General features: G+C 49.6%; 1 protein-coding gene across 7 annotated transcripts in view; it reads left to right on the top strand.

Moving 5' to 3' along the window:
* The first annotated feature begins 2484 nt into the window (after nucleotides 1-2484).
* Nucleotides 2485-15898, top strand: part of MSI2 (musashi RNA binding protein 2) — a 360886-nt gene continuing 347472 nt past the window's right edge. For 6 of the 7 annotated variants that reach the window (XM_084862609.1, XM_084862607.1, XM_084862606.1 and 3 more), the window contains exons 1-5: nucleotides 2485-2806; nucleotides 3125-3165; nucleotides 3513-3594; nucleotides 4353-4437; nucleotides 8720-8761. In XM_084862609.1, the coding sequence (XP_084718735.1) occupies nucleotides 2745-2806; nucleotides 3125-3165; nucleotides 3513-3594; nucleotides 4353-4437; nucleotides 8720-8761 (312 nt within the window). In that variant the 5' untranslated portion in view covers nucleotides 2485-2744. The remainder of the gene's footprint in view (nucleotides 2807-3124; nucleotides 3166-3512; nucleotides 3595-4352; nucleotides 4438-8719; nucleotides 8762-15898) is intronic. The other variant, XM_084862610.1, reaches the window with a different exon arrangement.

Genomic DNA, 15898 nt, shown 5'->3' with positions numbered 1-15898 from the left:
CAGGAGCTACATTCAGTGAGTGAACTGGAGAAGAAATGCATAATAATAATAATAATAGAATCCATGCAGTGAAAGGGACAGCAGGAGGGAATTTTGGGGGGACAATGAAAGTCTTCTGGATCTTGATTACGGTGGTGGTTACCCAATTCCGGGCATTTGCTAAAACTCGTGGAATAATAGAATACAAAGAGCAAATGTTAATGCATATAAATTAAAAATAAGTAGAAACAGTGTAGTAATGGAGATTAAAAAAAAAAAATCTAGCGCTCTCTCAATGACTTTGTAACTGCAGTGCTAGCCCCTCTCAGGTTTTAATTCAGTTCACTGTCAGCTTGGCAGGTCCACAACAGGGAACAAGGACACCCTACTCTTGCCTCGTGAAGGACAGAATAAATATGCAGGCAGCAGAGCCAAAGGGCATTGCACTGGTGGCCAGAACCCCTTTTAGGAACTGACTGGTGGGGGCAGGGTACTGCCTGGTAAGCTTGACTTCTCTGGGACCCTGATGTGAAATGAGGGGGTTGGGTCAGGAAGGGCCTTTCTACCTCTGATGGTCTGCAGTTCTAGTATAAACATCCCAAACACAATCCATTTAGCTCTGCTGTCTGCATTTTTTAAATTGAGAATAATAATAAAAAAACAACAATCACTGTAATAACAATGGGCTCTTGGACATGTGAGACCCCAGATGATTTGGGAAGCAGCTTGAAGTTACAGAAAATGCCGGGGCTTGTGGTATAAAGCTTTAACGCACCTTCTAAAAGTCATGTGAAGTCATGATTGATAATAAGCATGACCCTTCTAGGTTTACAGTGAAAAGGGGACTTTTACATTTGCTTATCTCAGTCCCTCTTCTCAACCCATCAATCCTGACAGGGAGAAATTTTCTCGGTTTAGGAAACAGGGAGATTAAGAGAGCCTGGTCCTACAGGCTTTGGCTGGTGTTGAGATCTTTCAAATCTTCCACTTTCCCAAGACCCACAGTGGGCTTGGTAGTTTTGGTGTTGAGTGTATCCCATTGTGTCCTAATCCTCTGACAGTTTAATGAAAAGTGTTTACTGGGCATCGATTCATGCTTAACACTAGTCTGAGTGTTTGGTGAACCACAGCTTTGTTGCCCCTCATGCTACATTAAGTCAGGGTATTGTAATAATTTAAAACAATAAGGATAATTGTTTTAAATACCCCATAAATTGATCCAGCCTGAAGTTGGCCAGCCTGGAATCTGCTGGAGAAGTGTGAGATGCCTCTGGGAAGTTCCCTACCAACGTCACCTTTATGGAATTTTTCAGTGGGGAAGGGATGAGGTCAGTATGAAGCACCTACTGTGTGCCAGATGCTGCAGCTGCACCACACACACAGCTCCTAAGGTGGCAGGTGGTGGGTGAGAGGAGTGAGAGGGGGGTGTCTGAAGCTACCCTCAGCTACCTCCCCATATGGTGGGGGGGTCTTGGGCTATTTTAATCGCAAGCATACGATCTCAGTATAGAAACTAAAGTATAATGGAAAAGTTGGGAGAGGAATTTCCTAAAATAACTACCCTTCCCAATCATCCCAGAAACCCTTCAAAACTAATTTTTTTTTTTTTACTATATACAAAATTTTGCTTTGAATCTCAATCGTTTGACCTTGACCCCTATAAACCTATTTTATTATTTTTTAAAACGCTGTATGATTAGCGTGGAAACCCTTTCTCCGGCGCTTTCTCACCACTGGAATCGCGTCAGTTTCTCAAAGTTCCAAAATAACCTTTCCCGGGCACGGATTCGTACCTCAGCCGGGGAAGGGCGGGGAGCGGCGCAAGGCTCGCCGGTGTGGAGCGAGAGCCAGAGAGAACTTCAGCGCGAAAGGAAAATAAAACTTGTGGCTGGTGTGTTTGTGCGAGAGAGGGTCTCGGCAATCCAGAAGCCCCCGGATCCCGGGAGATCTTGGGGGGGCCGCCCAAGGAGAGCCCGGGTTCGGGTTTGATCCCGACGTCCTTGACCTAAATTTCCGCGCGGCGGCTGGAAAAAGGGCGCAGGAGCGGGCGGGCGCCTGGTGCCATCCCCGGATCCCGGCCGCCGCGGCCGGCGAACTTGAATGGAGAGGCCGGACCGGCGGGGGCGGGGGTCGTCTTCTCCCCGTGTCCGAACGGGGATCGGCCGCTGGCTCCCCGCGCCTCCCCCCTTTCCCGATCCACCCTCTCCTCGCAGCCCATGTGACCCGGGAAAAGTCGGGGTGCGCTCCTCACGCCCGGCGCCCCGGTTCGCCCGGAGGCCGCGGGGTTCGCGCGCCGCCCCCGCGGGTCTGGCCGCGGGGCGGGGGGGGGGGGTGCCGCCTGTGCGCGCGCGGGCGGGCGGGGGCTGCACCGGGGTGCGTGACGTCACCGGCATTGGTTACACGACGTTATAGAACTCCGCCCCACGTGCGCCGGGAGGAGGGGGAGGAGGCGGCGGCGAGGGGGGTGGGGAGGAGGAGGGGGAGAGGTGGGGATGGGCCGGGGGGGCGGGGACGGGGGGGTGTGCGAGCAGCGGGGCTGAGCTAAGCCGAGCCCACGTGTGACGGCTCCGCCGCCGCTGCCCCGGCTCCGCCGCTCGCTCGCTCGCTCGCAGAGAGATTCGGAGGCGCCCGGGCGGGGGGGAGGAGGAGGAGGAGGAGGGGCAGGAGGGAGCGGGAGATCTCGGGGCTCGGAGTCGGCCGCCGCTCCGCTCCGATCGCCGTGGGGCTCGGTTTTTTTGGGGGTGGGGGGGCGGGGGGGCTCAGATATGGAGGCAAATGGGAGCCAAGGCACCTCGGGCAGCGCCAACGACTCCCAGCACGACCCCGGGTAAGTTTCCAGCCGCTGCCCACCACGCCGCCGCCCGCCCGCCGCGGGCTCGCTCTCCTTGCAGCGGCGGGGACGGCGGTGCGCGGCGCCCGGCATCTCCCGCGCCCCCCCGCCCGCGCGCCCCTCCCGCGCGCCCCCTCCCCCCGTGGAAGTTACACACCTTTGGATTGCATTTCGCCCTCACCTTCCCCCCCCACCCCACCGCCCGGCTCTCGCTCGAACGCTCCCCCCCTGCTTTCCTTTTAGCTTTTGTAAGTTACACGTCAAAATGGCCGATCTGACATCGGTGCTCACTTCTGTTATGTTTTCTCCCTCCAGTAAAATGTTTATCGGTGGACTGAGCTGGCAGACCTCACCAGGTAAGGGAGGGAGGGGGGGACGCCTGGGTCCCCCCCTTCTTGGCTTCTTTATTGCTCTTTGTTATCCCAGTGTAGGAGCACCCCCCCCCCCGCCATTGGCTCCCCACTTCTCCTGTGCAAGGTTATTATTATTATTTTTTTTAAATAGCAAATCCTTTCTGAGCCCTCTACGCGACCTCTGTTGCCGATTTCCCCCCGCGTGTGCAAAAAAAAAAAAAATGCAAAAACAAAACAGAATAACAACAGAAAACTACTTTTGGTTTTTGTCCTTGATCAAAATTTGCATTGCTTTCCCCCCCCCCCACCTTCCTCCCCCCACCCCCATCTCTCTCTTTCTCTCTCTACAGATAGCCTTAGAGACTATTTTAGCAAATTTGGAGAAATTAGAGAATGTATGGTCATGAGAGATCCCACTACGAAACGCTCCAGGTAAACCATTCCCTTCTGGATTTTTGCCTTTATTTTAGAACAAAGTTGAAGTGTTATTTTTGGAGGTGTCTTAAGTAGCTAAGCGGATTTAGAATGGGGCTCAGGGCATGTGGCTGGTTTCGAACGTCGCTCTGTTCCACCCCCTCTATCCCCATAACCTCAAAGGTTATTATGAATTGGGGCTTGAACTCTGTCTGGCTACAGAGATCCCCAGCTCTCCGTTTTTAAGTCATTTTCCCCGTCGCTTCTTTTTTCTCCTGTTTAAAAAGGACATTCAGCTTCATTCACTTTCCACGTAGTTTTTTTTTTTTTTTTTTTTTTTTAAATTTTAAATACATGCTTTTCTTCGCACTCCCAGCTCCCCAAACTCTTAACCCCCTGTGAGGGAGCTGGACGAATGTCCCCTAAGTGCCGGGTTTTCATCGGAATAAAACAAAGCGTTAAGAAAGGAAAGGGGAGGAGGAGGAGAGGAAAGGAAACTGAGGTGGCGAAAGAGTGGAGACACCAGCTTTTCCCAAGTTACCTCCACCAGCTCGGCCCCGTCCGCTTCCCCCATTAACCTTGGTGTAGTTCCTGGCGAGGCGGAGGGCTGCAGACCCGAGGGCGATTGGAGGAGGACTGGGGGGGGGGGGGGGGGGGGGCGAGGGGGGGCCGCGGAGGAACTTTTGCTCCCCATTCTGCAGTAGGGCTCACTCCCTGTTGCTTTCAATGGTGTCACATTTTCTTGTTTGTTTTTCTCCCTCTTTGTCTCATTGCAGAGGCTTCGGTTTCGTCACGTTCGCAGACCCAGCAAGTGTAGATAAAGTATTAGGTCAGCCCCACCACGAGTTAGATTCCAAGACGGTAGGTTGCTTTTTCCTTGTTGTTGTTGTTTGTTGCCCCTTTTCAGGACCAATCTGAGCATTGACAGCCCCACTTAAAGGGACAGTGCCTTCTTTTGCTTCTGTGCTGAGAGCCAGGTACTTTTAAAGCAGGGCTGGCAAATTGGCACTAAAGTTTGCTACCATCGCTCGGTGTGGGGTTTTCTTTTTCAGAGCCTGTCCGTCCCAGTTGCTGCCAAGCTAGACTTGGGGGAGGGGTCCGTTGGAGGGAAGGTGGTGCTATTTCCAGGGCCAAGGGGCCCTGCAAAGAAACTCCACCGCCGAGCAAAGGCAACTTTTCTTTGTCAGCCGAGGGAGCAGAGAGCATGCTTAACCAACTGTGGCTGTGGGAACTGGCTTTCAGAAGGCACAGCCTGCTTCCTGGCTCAGGGACCAGGGGTCAGGAAGAATCCAGGGGGGCGTTAATCCAGATCCAGGCAACAGGTTCCCCTTGGGGCACTTTGGTTTTGGAATGGGGGTTGAGAAGGAAAGGAGACGCTCCCAGGGCCAAACTGGGCATCCAGTGGCTGACTCCAGATGGCGTGAAATCTAAGGCTGATAAGGCCTTGGGTTTCAAAGTGATTTGTTTTTTTCTCCTTTTCTTTCTCAGATTCTTTATTCTGAGTGTGGGTACTTTTATAGCGTTAGAAGGTTTTGAAGCCCGGTGTTAAGGGCCGGGGAAGTCTCGAGGTAGAGGCCAGAAGAGGAAGGGAAGAAAGAGGATCGGTATAGAATAATACATTTAATGGGGTGTGTGTGTATGTATGTGTAGTATTTTATTTAGACCCTTGTGTTGGTTCTGTGCTCACCCCCCTTCCCTTTATATCTTCTAGAATTTTCCCACAGTTTTTATACATCTTGCCAAAGCAGGGGACCTGAGGTGACATTGGGATGCAGTGCTCGGCTACTTGGGACTCATTTCTCCGGTGGGGTAGTGGGACAAGGCAAGGGATTGGATTCTAGTTCCAGCTGCCCCTTTAAAACTTTGGGACGTTGTTCTCTGCCTCAGGCCTCACTTTACTCTTTTCTAAAATAAAGGTGTGGAACTGAGATGATATTCCAAGTCCCTTTAAAAAAATTTTTTTAAAATTGATTTTAGAGAGGAAGGGAGAGGGAGAGAGAAATAGAAACATCAATGATGAGAGAGAATCACTGATCAACTGCTTCCTGCAAGCCCCCTACTGGGAATTGAACCCACAACCGGGGCAGATGCCCTTGATTGGAATGGAACCCGGGACCCTTCAGTCCGGAGGCTGACGCTCTATCCACTGAGCCAAACCGACGAGGGCCCCCGAGTTCCTTTTGACTTTAACACTAAATAGAAGAAAAATAAAACAAAAACCTGACCACTTTCGGTGTGCCTGCAGATTTACCCTCTTTGGATAAGACTCCACACCCTCTAAGTTGCTTTATTAATTGGACTGGATTTGTCATAGTCCCGGCCCAGCCTTTTGACCCTTTTAGGTTATATAATTTCAGGGACGATCATTTGTAGGATGATAATGGATATTTGAAGAATTATTTTACTCTTTGATTTTTGACTAGACATTTCAAAAAGCTAGTAAAATTAGAGGGCAAATATTTCAAAGCAAATCCGGGAATGTATTATGCATTCCCTCTCCCCACCCTGGGCAGGTGACAGAGGATCTGGTTTCTGCAGTGGCTGGTGGGTCATATCCCTCACTATCAGGTGCAAAGCCTGCCATTTCCCCTCCCTAATTGTTTGTAGACATGTTTTCATTCCTATGATTTAGTGTAACATAGCTTTTGACTTTGTTTCAACCGTTCAGTGCAGGAGGCAGAAGCGGTTGGTTTATTGACATGGAAACAGAGGATCTTGTTTACCGTTACCTTAAAAGCTTTGTTTAGGTAATGGCCATTCACATCCAAAATAGTACCCTAGTCTTTTCCTAGAGGATTTGTAGCTACAGTAAGTAGAGCTGAACCTAACTAACTAATGTTTTAATTTTTGATAGTTTTCTTTCTTGTTCGTTTTTTTTTAAAAAAATAGTTGACAGGGATGTGCAAAAGGTTGGGATTTGCCATGCTTACCTTGACCTGTCCTCTCCCTTAGAGCCCTCAGCACACCGAAGAGCTCTCATTGTGGAACACACGCTGTTATCGCAATATCCAATATGGGAATTCCAAATTGGCTTTGAGTTTTGTAATTTTAGATATATATATATATATATTTTTAGTGCTCCATTCTTCCCTCCTCCCAGTCCCCTCCAGCTCCTGGACTCTTCCCTAACATGTCCCTCACCTTTTACCCGACAAACAAGGTGACTTATTATTGCAATTGTGTGCCTGTCAGCTAAAAAAAAAAAAAAAAAAAAAAAAAAAGAAAAAGGAAAAAAAGAAAGACTTTGAGAGTGTTTACGAAGAGACGTATCTGTCTTACGCTGGGTCAACAGAATGGAAATCCACACCTGTTGTATTTCTCTCGTAGACAGCTCTAGTCAGTGCTGAATACACCTGTAGATGCGGTAATGTTAATCTCGATGAAAGGATAGTTTCCTAGATGAGAGAGTTCTCTCTTTTAGTGTTTGAAAACTAATCTCTCATTTCTCAGGTGATGTTGAAAGGTAGAAAACAAACACACTGCAGACTTTTGTTAGGTCTTTAAACCACTTTCATGAAAGGGGTAGGTCTCTGTATGTTTTACCCGCCGGGGTACTAAGGGATGTGAAGTCTGCGAACGAGAATGATCTGCGAACAAGAATGATCCCTCTGTGCTTTCTCCCAGAGCACTACTCTTATTTATTTACTTAACCCCCTGGCAGAACTGAAATCAAGGTTCAGATTTACATTTTAAAAGGGAGGAGGGATATTTTAAAAAATATATATATTTTATTGATTTTTTTTTACAGGAGAGGAAGGGAGAGGGATAGAGAGTTAGAAACATCGATGAGAGAGAAGCATCGATCAGCTGCCTCTTGCACACCCCCTATTGGAGATGTGCCTGCAACCAAGGTACATGCCCTTGACCGGAATCGAACCTGGGATGCTTGAGTCCTCAGGCCAGTGCTCTATCCACTGAGCCACACCGGTTAGGGCAAGGGGGAAATCTTAAAATGAGAGGCAAAGCCTATAAATAACTACACGGTAGCAATATTCATGCCTCTCTCCCCATTGATTTTCACCTAATGACTCATGACATTTAGAAATTTAATGAAAATCAACATTGGGAATCTTTTTATTCCTTCCCTACCCATATTTTCTACTCAACACCTTTTCCCCAGCCTATTAGATTTAGACACTTCCGTGGGAATTGTTTGAATTTTAAAGCCAGTCCCTGATTGAGACTCATGTTCTGTAAGTGGTCTAATCTAGGGTTGAGGATGTTTTCCCACTGGGATTGGGGTTAGGGCAGGAGAATACCCTGATTGTTATGCTATATTCTGATTTTTTTTTTTTAGTAAGACTTTTTTTTTTTTTTTTTTTTTTTTCTCTCTCCCCTTGATGATGTTTATTTGTGTTTGGTTGCTTATAGAATTTTATTTTTTATTTTTTTTACTCCCCTGTGATTTTAAAATCCAGGTGGATGTTAGCTCATGGGTTTCCTTTCTTTTAGTAGTATTATTATTTTTAAGAACCAAGTTGGGCTCCATAGCTTTTACTACCTGTTTTCTTTTGAGATATAACTACAGAATAAACTATGCCTTTGATTAATTTTAGATAACTCTTGCAAAAACGTGTGAATTAATCCCTGCAGAGTATTGCATTGGATGTCTATGGGGTGTTTTTGGATGTCATTGATTTTCAAAATTTTTGGAACCCCCGTCCCCTCCTGTGTTGGTTAGTTCTCACCGGGGAGAAGAAATACCATCCAGCTACCGCTGGAAGATTCTTACATTTAATTTTCAGGCTGTGATTTTTTTCAGTGATTACGTTCCCATCTCTTCCTCCTAGCCATGCATTGCAGATTAGATCGATGCACTCAGTATCTGTGTGATTCGGTATCTGTAGGCCCTGGCCTACATAAGAATCCATGAGGTCTGGTTCATTAACAGTATCACACATTGAATACCATGGTGTAGGACATTTCAGAAGGGCTAGCTCTGTTTATTACATTTTTGGGGAGAAACCAGAATGTTTGGATCCAAGTTTAAAAACTTTTCTTGGATTGCCCTGAGATGTTACTACTAAAAGCTGGGTTCAAAGCCTGAGAAATGAGTGATTAATAAATAGGTGATTAATCATATATATATTTTTCCTCTCCTGAAAGGATTGCAACTGACTCCCACTTTTCCATTTTCTCCTAGATCGACCCCAAGGTTGCATTTCCTCGTCGAGCGCAACCCAAGGTAAGTAGGAGAACTGGCAGTAGGATGGTAGCACTCAGACACGGTTGCCAAGGACTCCGGGTTTCAAACACAGCCCTGGCAGTGCAGCACTGAACCCCGGTGCACACGGCTCGTTCCTGGCGGGCAGCACGTGGCTGTGAGAGGCCAGGCCCTCGGAGATAACCTGCGTCTGCGAGTCAGCCGCCCGGAGGTGGGTTCTGAGCATACCGCCGAGGCAGGGACCGGCCCGATCCTCAGTGGGAGGACACAGCTCCGTCCAGTGCCATATTTATGCAGGTGTTCTATTTATTTGTTAAGCATTGCCAAGATCATATCAGGAAAAAGTTGGGACATTTCCTTGTGACCCTTTTTGGAGGGTACTCGTCGGAGGCCTTACAACGTGGAGTTTCTGGAAAGGAGGAGACTTTTAGCAGCTTGCCCTCTCCTGGGAAAAACAACCTCATAGACCCGTAAAGCCCTAAACCTGCCTGGGGAGCCTGTGGATGTCTGGGTTTCGGGTTGGCTGGATAAGTTAAGGGCACCCTTGAAACCCGCTGGGCTCCTGCTCTCGCAGGTGCCGGCGCCTGGGCAGAGAAGTCCTGAAAATGTTGTAAGCTTGTCCGAGTGGTACTACAAGGCTTGCTTAAAGGCTTGAGACGGGCCTTTGCTTTTCCAGAAGTGTGTCGCTAGTAGTTTTCACTGAGCTTGCCAGGTGTGGCTGTGGGAACACAGCTGCCCGAGCCCGGGGTGAAAAGTGAAGGGCTTTCCTGTGAGGTGGATGGAAGCATTACCTTTAAATTTGCACTTTCGCATTATACTTTTTTTTTTTTTTTTCTTTCCTGTATAACATTGGAGGCAAAACTTGATCTGCACCTTGCGGCCTTGGCATTCTTTTAAGGAAAGGGAAAAAGGTGAAGCTTCTGATTGTAGGTCAGAAAGAAAACGGGCTGTGGCTTTAGCAAACTCAGTTTATTCCTTTCAGCTCCGTCTCCCAGAAGTGGCCCTTGTGATTGTGTTCAGGGAGGAGTGGTTTTGCACGTCAGCGAGGAAAAAGTTGGAATTATGGGTGGTATTTTGAGAATTTCAGGTCTGATTCTGCCATGAGATTCTCTCTTTTCCTCTCTTTTTTCTTCCTTTCTTTTTAAGGAAGCACAAATCCCTAAAATAGAGTGAAATACTTTTTTAAGGCATTTCCCCCCCCCCAATGTTTAGCAAATAATAGGAATTAACGAGCCAAAGCAGTTTGATTGTTTCTTTACTGAGCACAAACTTTGGGACTATTTGAACTGCTTAAAGGTTGCTTTCTGAACTCTGAGTGACCCTTGACCTTGCAGAAGGCTTCCAGAATAAGCAGCATTTCCTGGGTTTGGGAGAATTGCTGTTTCTTCCCTAAGTGTGAATCTTCATGTTTCCAGGTTAGTCATTTGATCACCCAGAACTAGGGTCAGATTACTCTAGAGGGAAACTGGAAAAATCCCTGACTTGGTCAAACCATGGGTTGGACTTGTTTTCTCCTCCCACTTGCTCCTCCCCTCATTTTTTTTTTTTTTTTTTTACAAGAAGGCAGTATTTTTTTTTTTTTAATTAGATGAAGGATTTAGCATTTAAAAAAAAATTTTAAATATATTTTATTGATTTTGTACACAGAGGAAGGGAGAGGGATAGAGAGTTAGAAACATCGATGTGAGAGAAACATCGATCAGCTGCCTCCTGGGGATGTGCCTGCAACCTAGGTACATGCCCTTGACTGGAATCCAACCCAGGACCCTTCAGTCCACAGGTCGACGCTCTATCCACTGAACTAAACCAGTTAGGACAGGATTTAGCAATTTTAGGTGCTTCTTAAAGACAGGCTTTTTAAAAGATATTTTTATTGATTTTAGAGAGAGGAAGTAAGAGGGAGAGAGAAAGGAACATCAGTGCGAGAGAGATACCTGGATTGGTTGCCTCCCATTGAATCCACAACCTGGACATGCGCCCTGACCGAGAATTGAACCGGTGACCTCTTGGTGCATGGGATGACCCTCAGTCAAGTGAGCCACATCAGCTAGGGCATATTTCATTTTAGTGTATCATGGCATTTGGTCTTTTCAATGATGCATTCAACTTGAACACGAGACAGGATATTTCTTAACCTTGTCAGTGTGTACTAGCACACACACATATCACCCCCCTCCCTCCCCAGCCCGGAGTCTGGGATGTTTTGGATGAATGTCACGCATAGCTGTGAAGAAACAGTAAACCAGTTGGGGAGGGACATCTTTCCATGGGGCTCTAGGGATTTTATAACAATACCTTGTTTTTTATGACACAATTTACAAAGGACTTTCCTATCCATTATCTCGACCTGAATCTCAGGTCCCGTGACATTGATCAGATTGCCTTCTCTCAGTCTCAGTTTGCTCATCTGTAAAATGGAAGCAATGACAGTATCTCCCTCAGAAGGTGGCTGTGAAGAATAAAATCCTGCCCCAGGGTGAGGGCCTTGTAACTCACCACCATCACCACCACCACCACCACCACCACCTTTATTGTTGGTGTAATCATTTTTGTTGTTATTGATATTTTCAAGCTGGACAGCCTGACTTTCGATCCCGGCTGTGCCTCTTATCAGCTGTAGGAATTTGGGCAAACCATTGAACTTCCCTGAACCTTAAATTTTACCCATCTTGTTGAGTTTTTGTGCAGATTAAATAAATTAATAAAGGGAAAGTACTTAAAAAAAAAAAGACGCGGTGCAGTGTAATACCTATGTGTTACCTGCTATTTTTACTGTTATTTTAATTAGACCCCCTCACACCAGCTCAGTGAGAGGGCTGATAATAATAATGATAGGACTTGAAGTGCCAGGCACGGTGGAAGGGACTTTATGTGTATAGTAACTCATTTTGTCTTTACCTCTGTCCTGTGAGGTGGATGGAAGCACTACCTCTGTCTTATCGATGAAGAAACCCAAGTGCATGTGGGTTGAGAAGTGTTACAGGGAACCCACCCAGGCAGCCTGGCTCCAGCGCTGGGCCCGCTCCCAATGTGCTGGCCTGGGGGGGGGGGGCAGCGGGCATTGTGCCCCCTCTCTGCAATGGGCAGGAGGTGACAGAGTAGTCATCAGGCAGAACCACAGCCAGCATCTCAGGCCCTGGAGGTGCCACCCCTATGATATCATCCCATTGTGTGGCACTGTCTGCTAGCAGCTCTCCATCGGAGCCCCAGGGCATCTTCTCAGGTGGTGCTGGGATTGCTCAACCCCAGGGAGGCGGCTGAGGAGTTGGCGCGGTGCGTGGTGGTTGGGCAGGGTGGGGAGAAAGCACCTCCCTCGTCCACGGTTCTTTCCTGATAGAATTTGAGCCCGGCCACGGGGATTTCAGACTCACATTCGTGCTGGAGGCCAAAACCCGCTGGCAGGAATAGAGAACTTTAAGTCAAGACTTATTTATTTCTTGTTTGTCTCCCTCCAACAAAACTTCGGCGTGTGCGTGTTAAGGTCCCCGGGGCCAGGTGAGCTGCGCCCCTCCTCCTCGACCGGGCGAGGAGCTTGCCGGTGACATGTCAGCGTGTGTTTTGGTTCCAATTCACTTCAGTGCTCTCTGGCCGCCCCTCCTTGCTGACACTCGCCGGAGAAATATTCCGTGGAGGTGTTAACACAAGACCAGTGGAAAGAAGCTGTAACTTAAGACGAAAGAAAAATCCCTGGCAGGGAAGAACAGATTTCGTATTAGTACTGTCGTAATATTCTTTAATGTATCACATAAATAAAAATCTGTTTGGACCGGAATTTTAACGAGCAGCCGGAGGAAGGGTTTTGAGTCCCGCCGTTCATTTATCAACCCCTTTGCGATGTAAATGCTCAGGCCCCCGAGTGAAGCGCGCTGGGCCTTTATTAGCCAGCCGAGGGGCCGCTCTTGGGAGACCCGTGGCCGCTAATTAGCGAAGTGCATTTTGATCAGAAGAAGATGGGCCTGTTCTGTATCTGCCTATTTCTCCAGATGATCATTTCATTTTGTGAAATATGTAAGAGTTTCCCCCCCCTCTATCTTTTTAAAAATTAAAACGGTCATGCTACTCTAAAAAGATGACTTAATTCGGAGCCGTTGGAGGAACGGAGATGATTGGGATCAATCATGTCACATATCCTTCCGTCCCTCTGGACCGAGGGGCTGGCGGCCCGGAGGAGTTCTGTCCGAGCTTGTGGGTTCTTTTTCTTGTGGGACAAAACGAAGAGAGCAAGAGTGAGCCTGGGCACAGCTCACTGCCTGCCTTCGTTATCCTTGTGTGTAAGGAAGTCCTCCCCGCTGCTGCCATTTTGCTCCTTAAGTCTCGGAGGCCAGAACCTTTTCCAGTTGCCTTCTGTGGTGGCTGGTGACCCCAGGCGAGTAGTTTCCTGAGCCCCCTTCTGGCCTCAGTTTCCTTCTCTTTAAAACAGGGATCGTGTGGTGCTTACCCTGGAGCTGCAGGAAGGTTCTGTCTGGAACTGACCCTGGCAAAAAACGTCTGCTGGTGTGACTATTAATTGAGTTATTTCTGTGAAATAAAAAACATAGGATGGTGAAAAGGCCCCAAGGACATTCCACACGGGGACGTAAGGCCCCCCGATGGCGGGGGGCTGTTGCTTTTTGGCGGGTGGTAACCGTTAAGTGCGCGAGTGGAACCCAGCCTGCCTCCCTCCCCGCGGAGGCGGCCGACACCCAGGCAGGTTGTGTCCGCCGCCCGGTCGGTCGGGCACACGGCTGTGTTGCGGCAGGGCTGGGCTGGGAGGCCGGCTTCCGTTCCCAGGAAGGTTCTGTGGAGCAGGCCTCCAGATGGGTGCGGCGCACGCGCACCTCCCGCTCCGCGCCTCCTGTTCCGGGGGAGCGGTTTCTTGGCAGCTTCTCAAGGGCGAGGGGTGAGTTTTCGGCATCTGGCCTTCCCCACTGCTGCGGGTCGGGCCGCGCTAGCGTCTTGCCGTCTTGGATGATCCGCAGCTGTCATCTGGGCAGCCACAGCTCACAGACCCGCCTCTGGTGGGCCTCTGGTTCCCAGCGGGGGAGGCGGCGGCGGCGTGTCTGCAGCCCTCGGCCCCACGGCCAGGACCCCGGGGGCCAGCGGCTCGGCCTCTTTCTCCTCAGGGACAGCAGCTCCTGCCTGCGTTCCTGCCAGCAGCAGGTGTCAGCTCAGGGGGAGGGGCACCCCGCCCTACAAACGTCCTTTCCCGGGCTCTGCCTTTCCTCACGTGCCCTTGTCTCAGCGTTAAGGTCATTCTCCTGCGCTCTGTGTCTCTGTGTCGGAGGGTTTGGCAGATGGGTGAGACTTCCCCATCCCCCGTGAAGGGAGCAGGAGGGGGAAGGCACTCTCTGAGGAGCCGGCTGACCATCGTGGGTGCCCCTTGAGGCAGCACAGCACCCCTTCTTCCGGGCCTGCTTTGTATTTTTAAACCTAAACATTCTTTGGCGAAAGCACCGCCCGACAACACGCAGGGAGATGCGGCTCATTACGTCTGGCCTCTAGTTGGATCCGGAGTATTTGTTTCTTAAGAGCTCACTTAATTGTTTCTCACTGCTGGCTCTGCGTGTGCCCGCTTTGGGGGGTTCAGGACCCCCTCCGCGGCTTCCTGGTGCCCAGCAAACGGTCTATGAACTTTTTAGCCTGATGGGGACCGTCCTTCAGTATCTGTCCGTGGGGAGGGGCGGGGTCTTCTTTCAGCTTATTTCCCTGACTCATCCACCTGCTGCTGCCTTGTGTCTCCCTTCCCCGAATAGCTGTCCTTTTGTGGATCCCGTGTGCTCTGCCCTTCTCCTCTCTACTGTCAAAAACAGGCCCTCTCCCAAAGCCCAGCCTCACCGTTACCTCTTCCGCACAGCCGTCCCTGCTCCCTCGTGGGCACCATACCTCTTCCTCTGGATCTCCACAGCTTTCCTTGGGTGGTAACCCTTTGACCATCATAAATTAGCAAAAACATCCACTAGGCACTGTGCTAGGCACTCACCCATTCACCTACTCACCAAGCGTTACTGAACTCTTTTTTTAAAAAAAAGTATTTTATTGAGTTTTTACAGAGCGGAAGAGAGAAGGCTAGAAAGCTGGAAACATCGATGAGAGAGAAACATCGATTAGCTGCCTCTTGCACACACCCCCTACTGGGGATGTGCCCGCAACCAAGGTACATGCCCTTGACCGGAATCAAACCTGGGACCTTTCCAGTCTGCAGGCCGATGCTCTGTCCACTGAGCCAAACCGGTTTCGGTGCATTCCTGAACTCTTCCTGTGTGTCAGGCCCTGGGGACAGTGTGGAGAGTTAAGACAAAGGCCCCGCCCTCCTGGGCTTTCACTCCTAGTGGGCCAAGTTAGCAGCGAGTAAAAGGACAAGCACTTTAACCTGCCAGTGGGTGTAAAAACCTCCGCGGGGCTGGAGTGATGGGAGGGGTGGGGCTGGTCCAGATGTTTCCGTACAGTCACCTGCCACCTGAATGTTCCGTTATTATTTACCACGTTTCCGCTCCGCACCGGGGACCGTGGTAGGCGCTTCAGTCTGCGTTTTATGGTTATTTGGGTTCATGCCTTATTGCCTCCGCTGGACCATAAACTCTAAAGGTACAAGCATATTTTACTAGTAAAAAAAAAACCCCTTAGCTTTTAATACTGCTCTTTTGTTGCACACCTTGGGTCTCCGTTTAGATAGAACGAATGCAGAGGGACTCGGGGAACACCGTGCTTGTCTTCAGGGGTCTTACCTCCCTGCGGGGAGGAGGGGCCTGTGTGGCAGGAGAGGACGCAGGAGAGGACGCAGTAAGAGAGGTAGGAACAGCGTGTAGAGGGAGGAAGAGTGCAAACAGCTTCTTGGAAGCGGTGCTCTTTGCCCCAGATCCTGAAGAACAGGTAGGAAGGAAGAATGGCAGGAATGCAGTGTTCCTACCAGGGGCCAGGAGAGGCCTGGGCGTGTGGCTGTCTGTCTGTCTGTCTGTCGCAGAGGGTGTGGGCTGCAGAGTGCTCGGGGTGAGGCATGGAGAGGAGGTTGGGGCCGGGCTGTGGAAGGCCTTGAGTGCCGGGGAGAGCAAACGAGTTAGTCCGTGCGTTACTCGGTAGGTGCCGGGAGCCCGCCGTGTGTGCGCGGGGTCAGCGGGAGGCTCCGGGCCACGTTAGGAGCTCTCTGGGGCCCATCTGCAAGCGGGGGTTGCACACAGGACT

Source organism: Pipistrellus hanaki, assembly GCF_964339955.1.
Source record: "Pipistrellus hanaki genome assembly, chromosome: 16".
Taxonomy (NCBI): Eukaryota; Metazoa; Chordata; class Mammalia; order Chiroptera; family Vespertilionidae; genus Pipistrellus; species Pipistrellus hanaki.
Note: the sequence above shows the minus strand (reverse complement) of the source record. Positions and strands in the feature narration are given on the sequence as shown.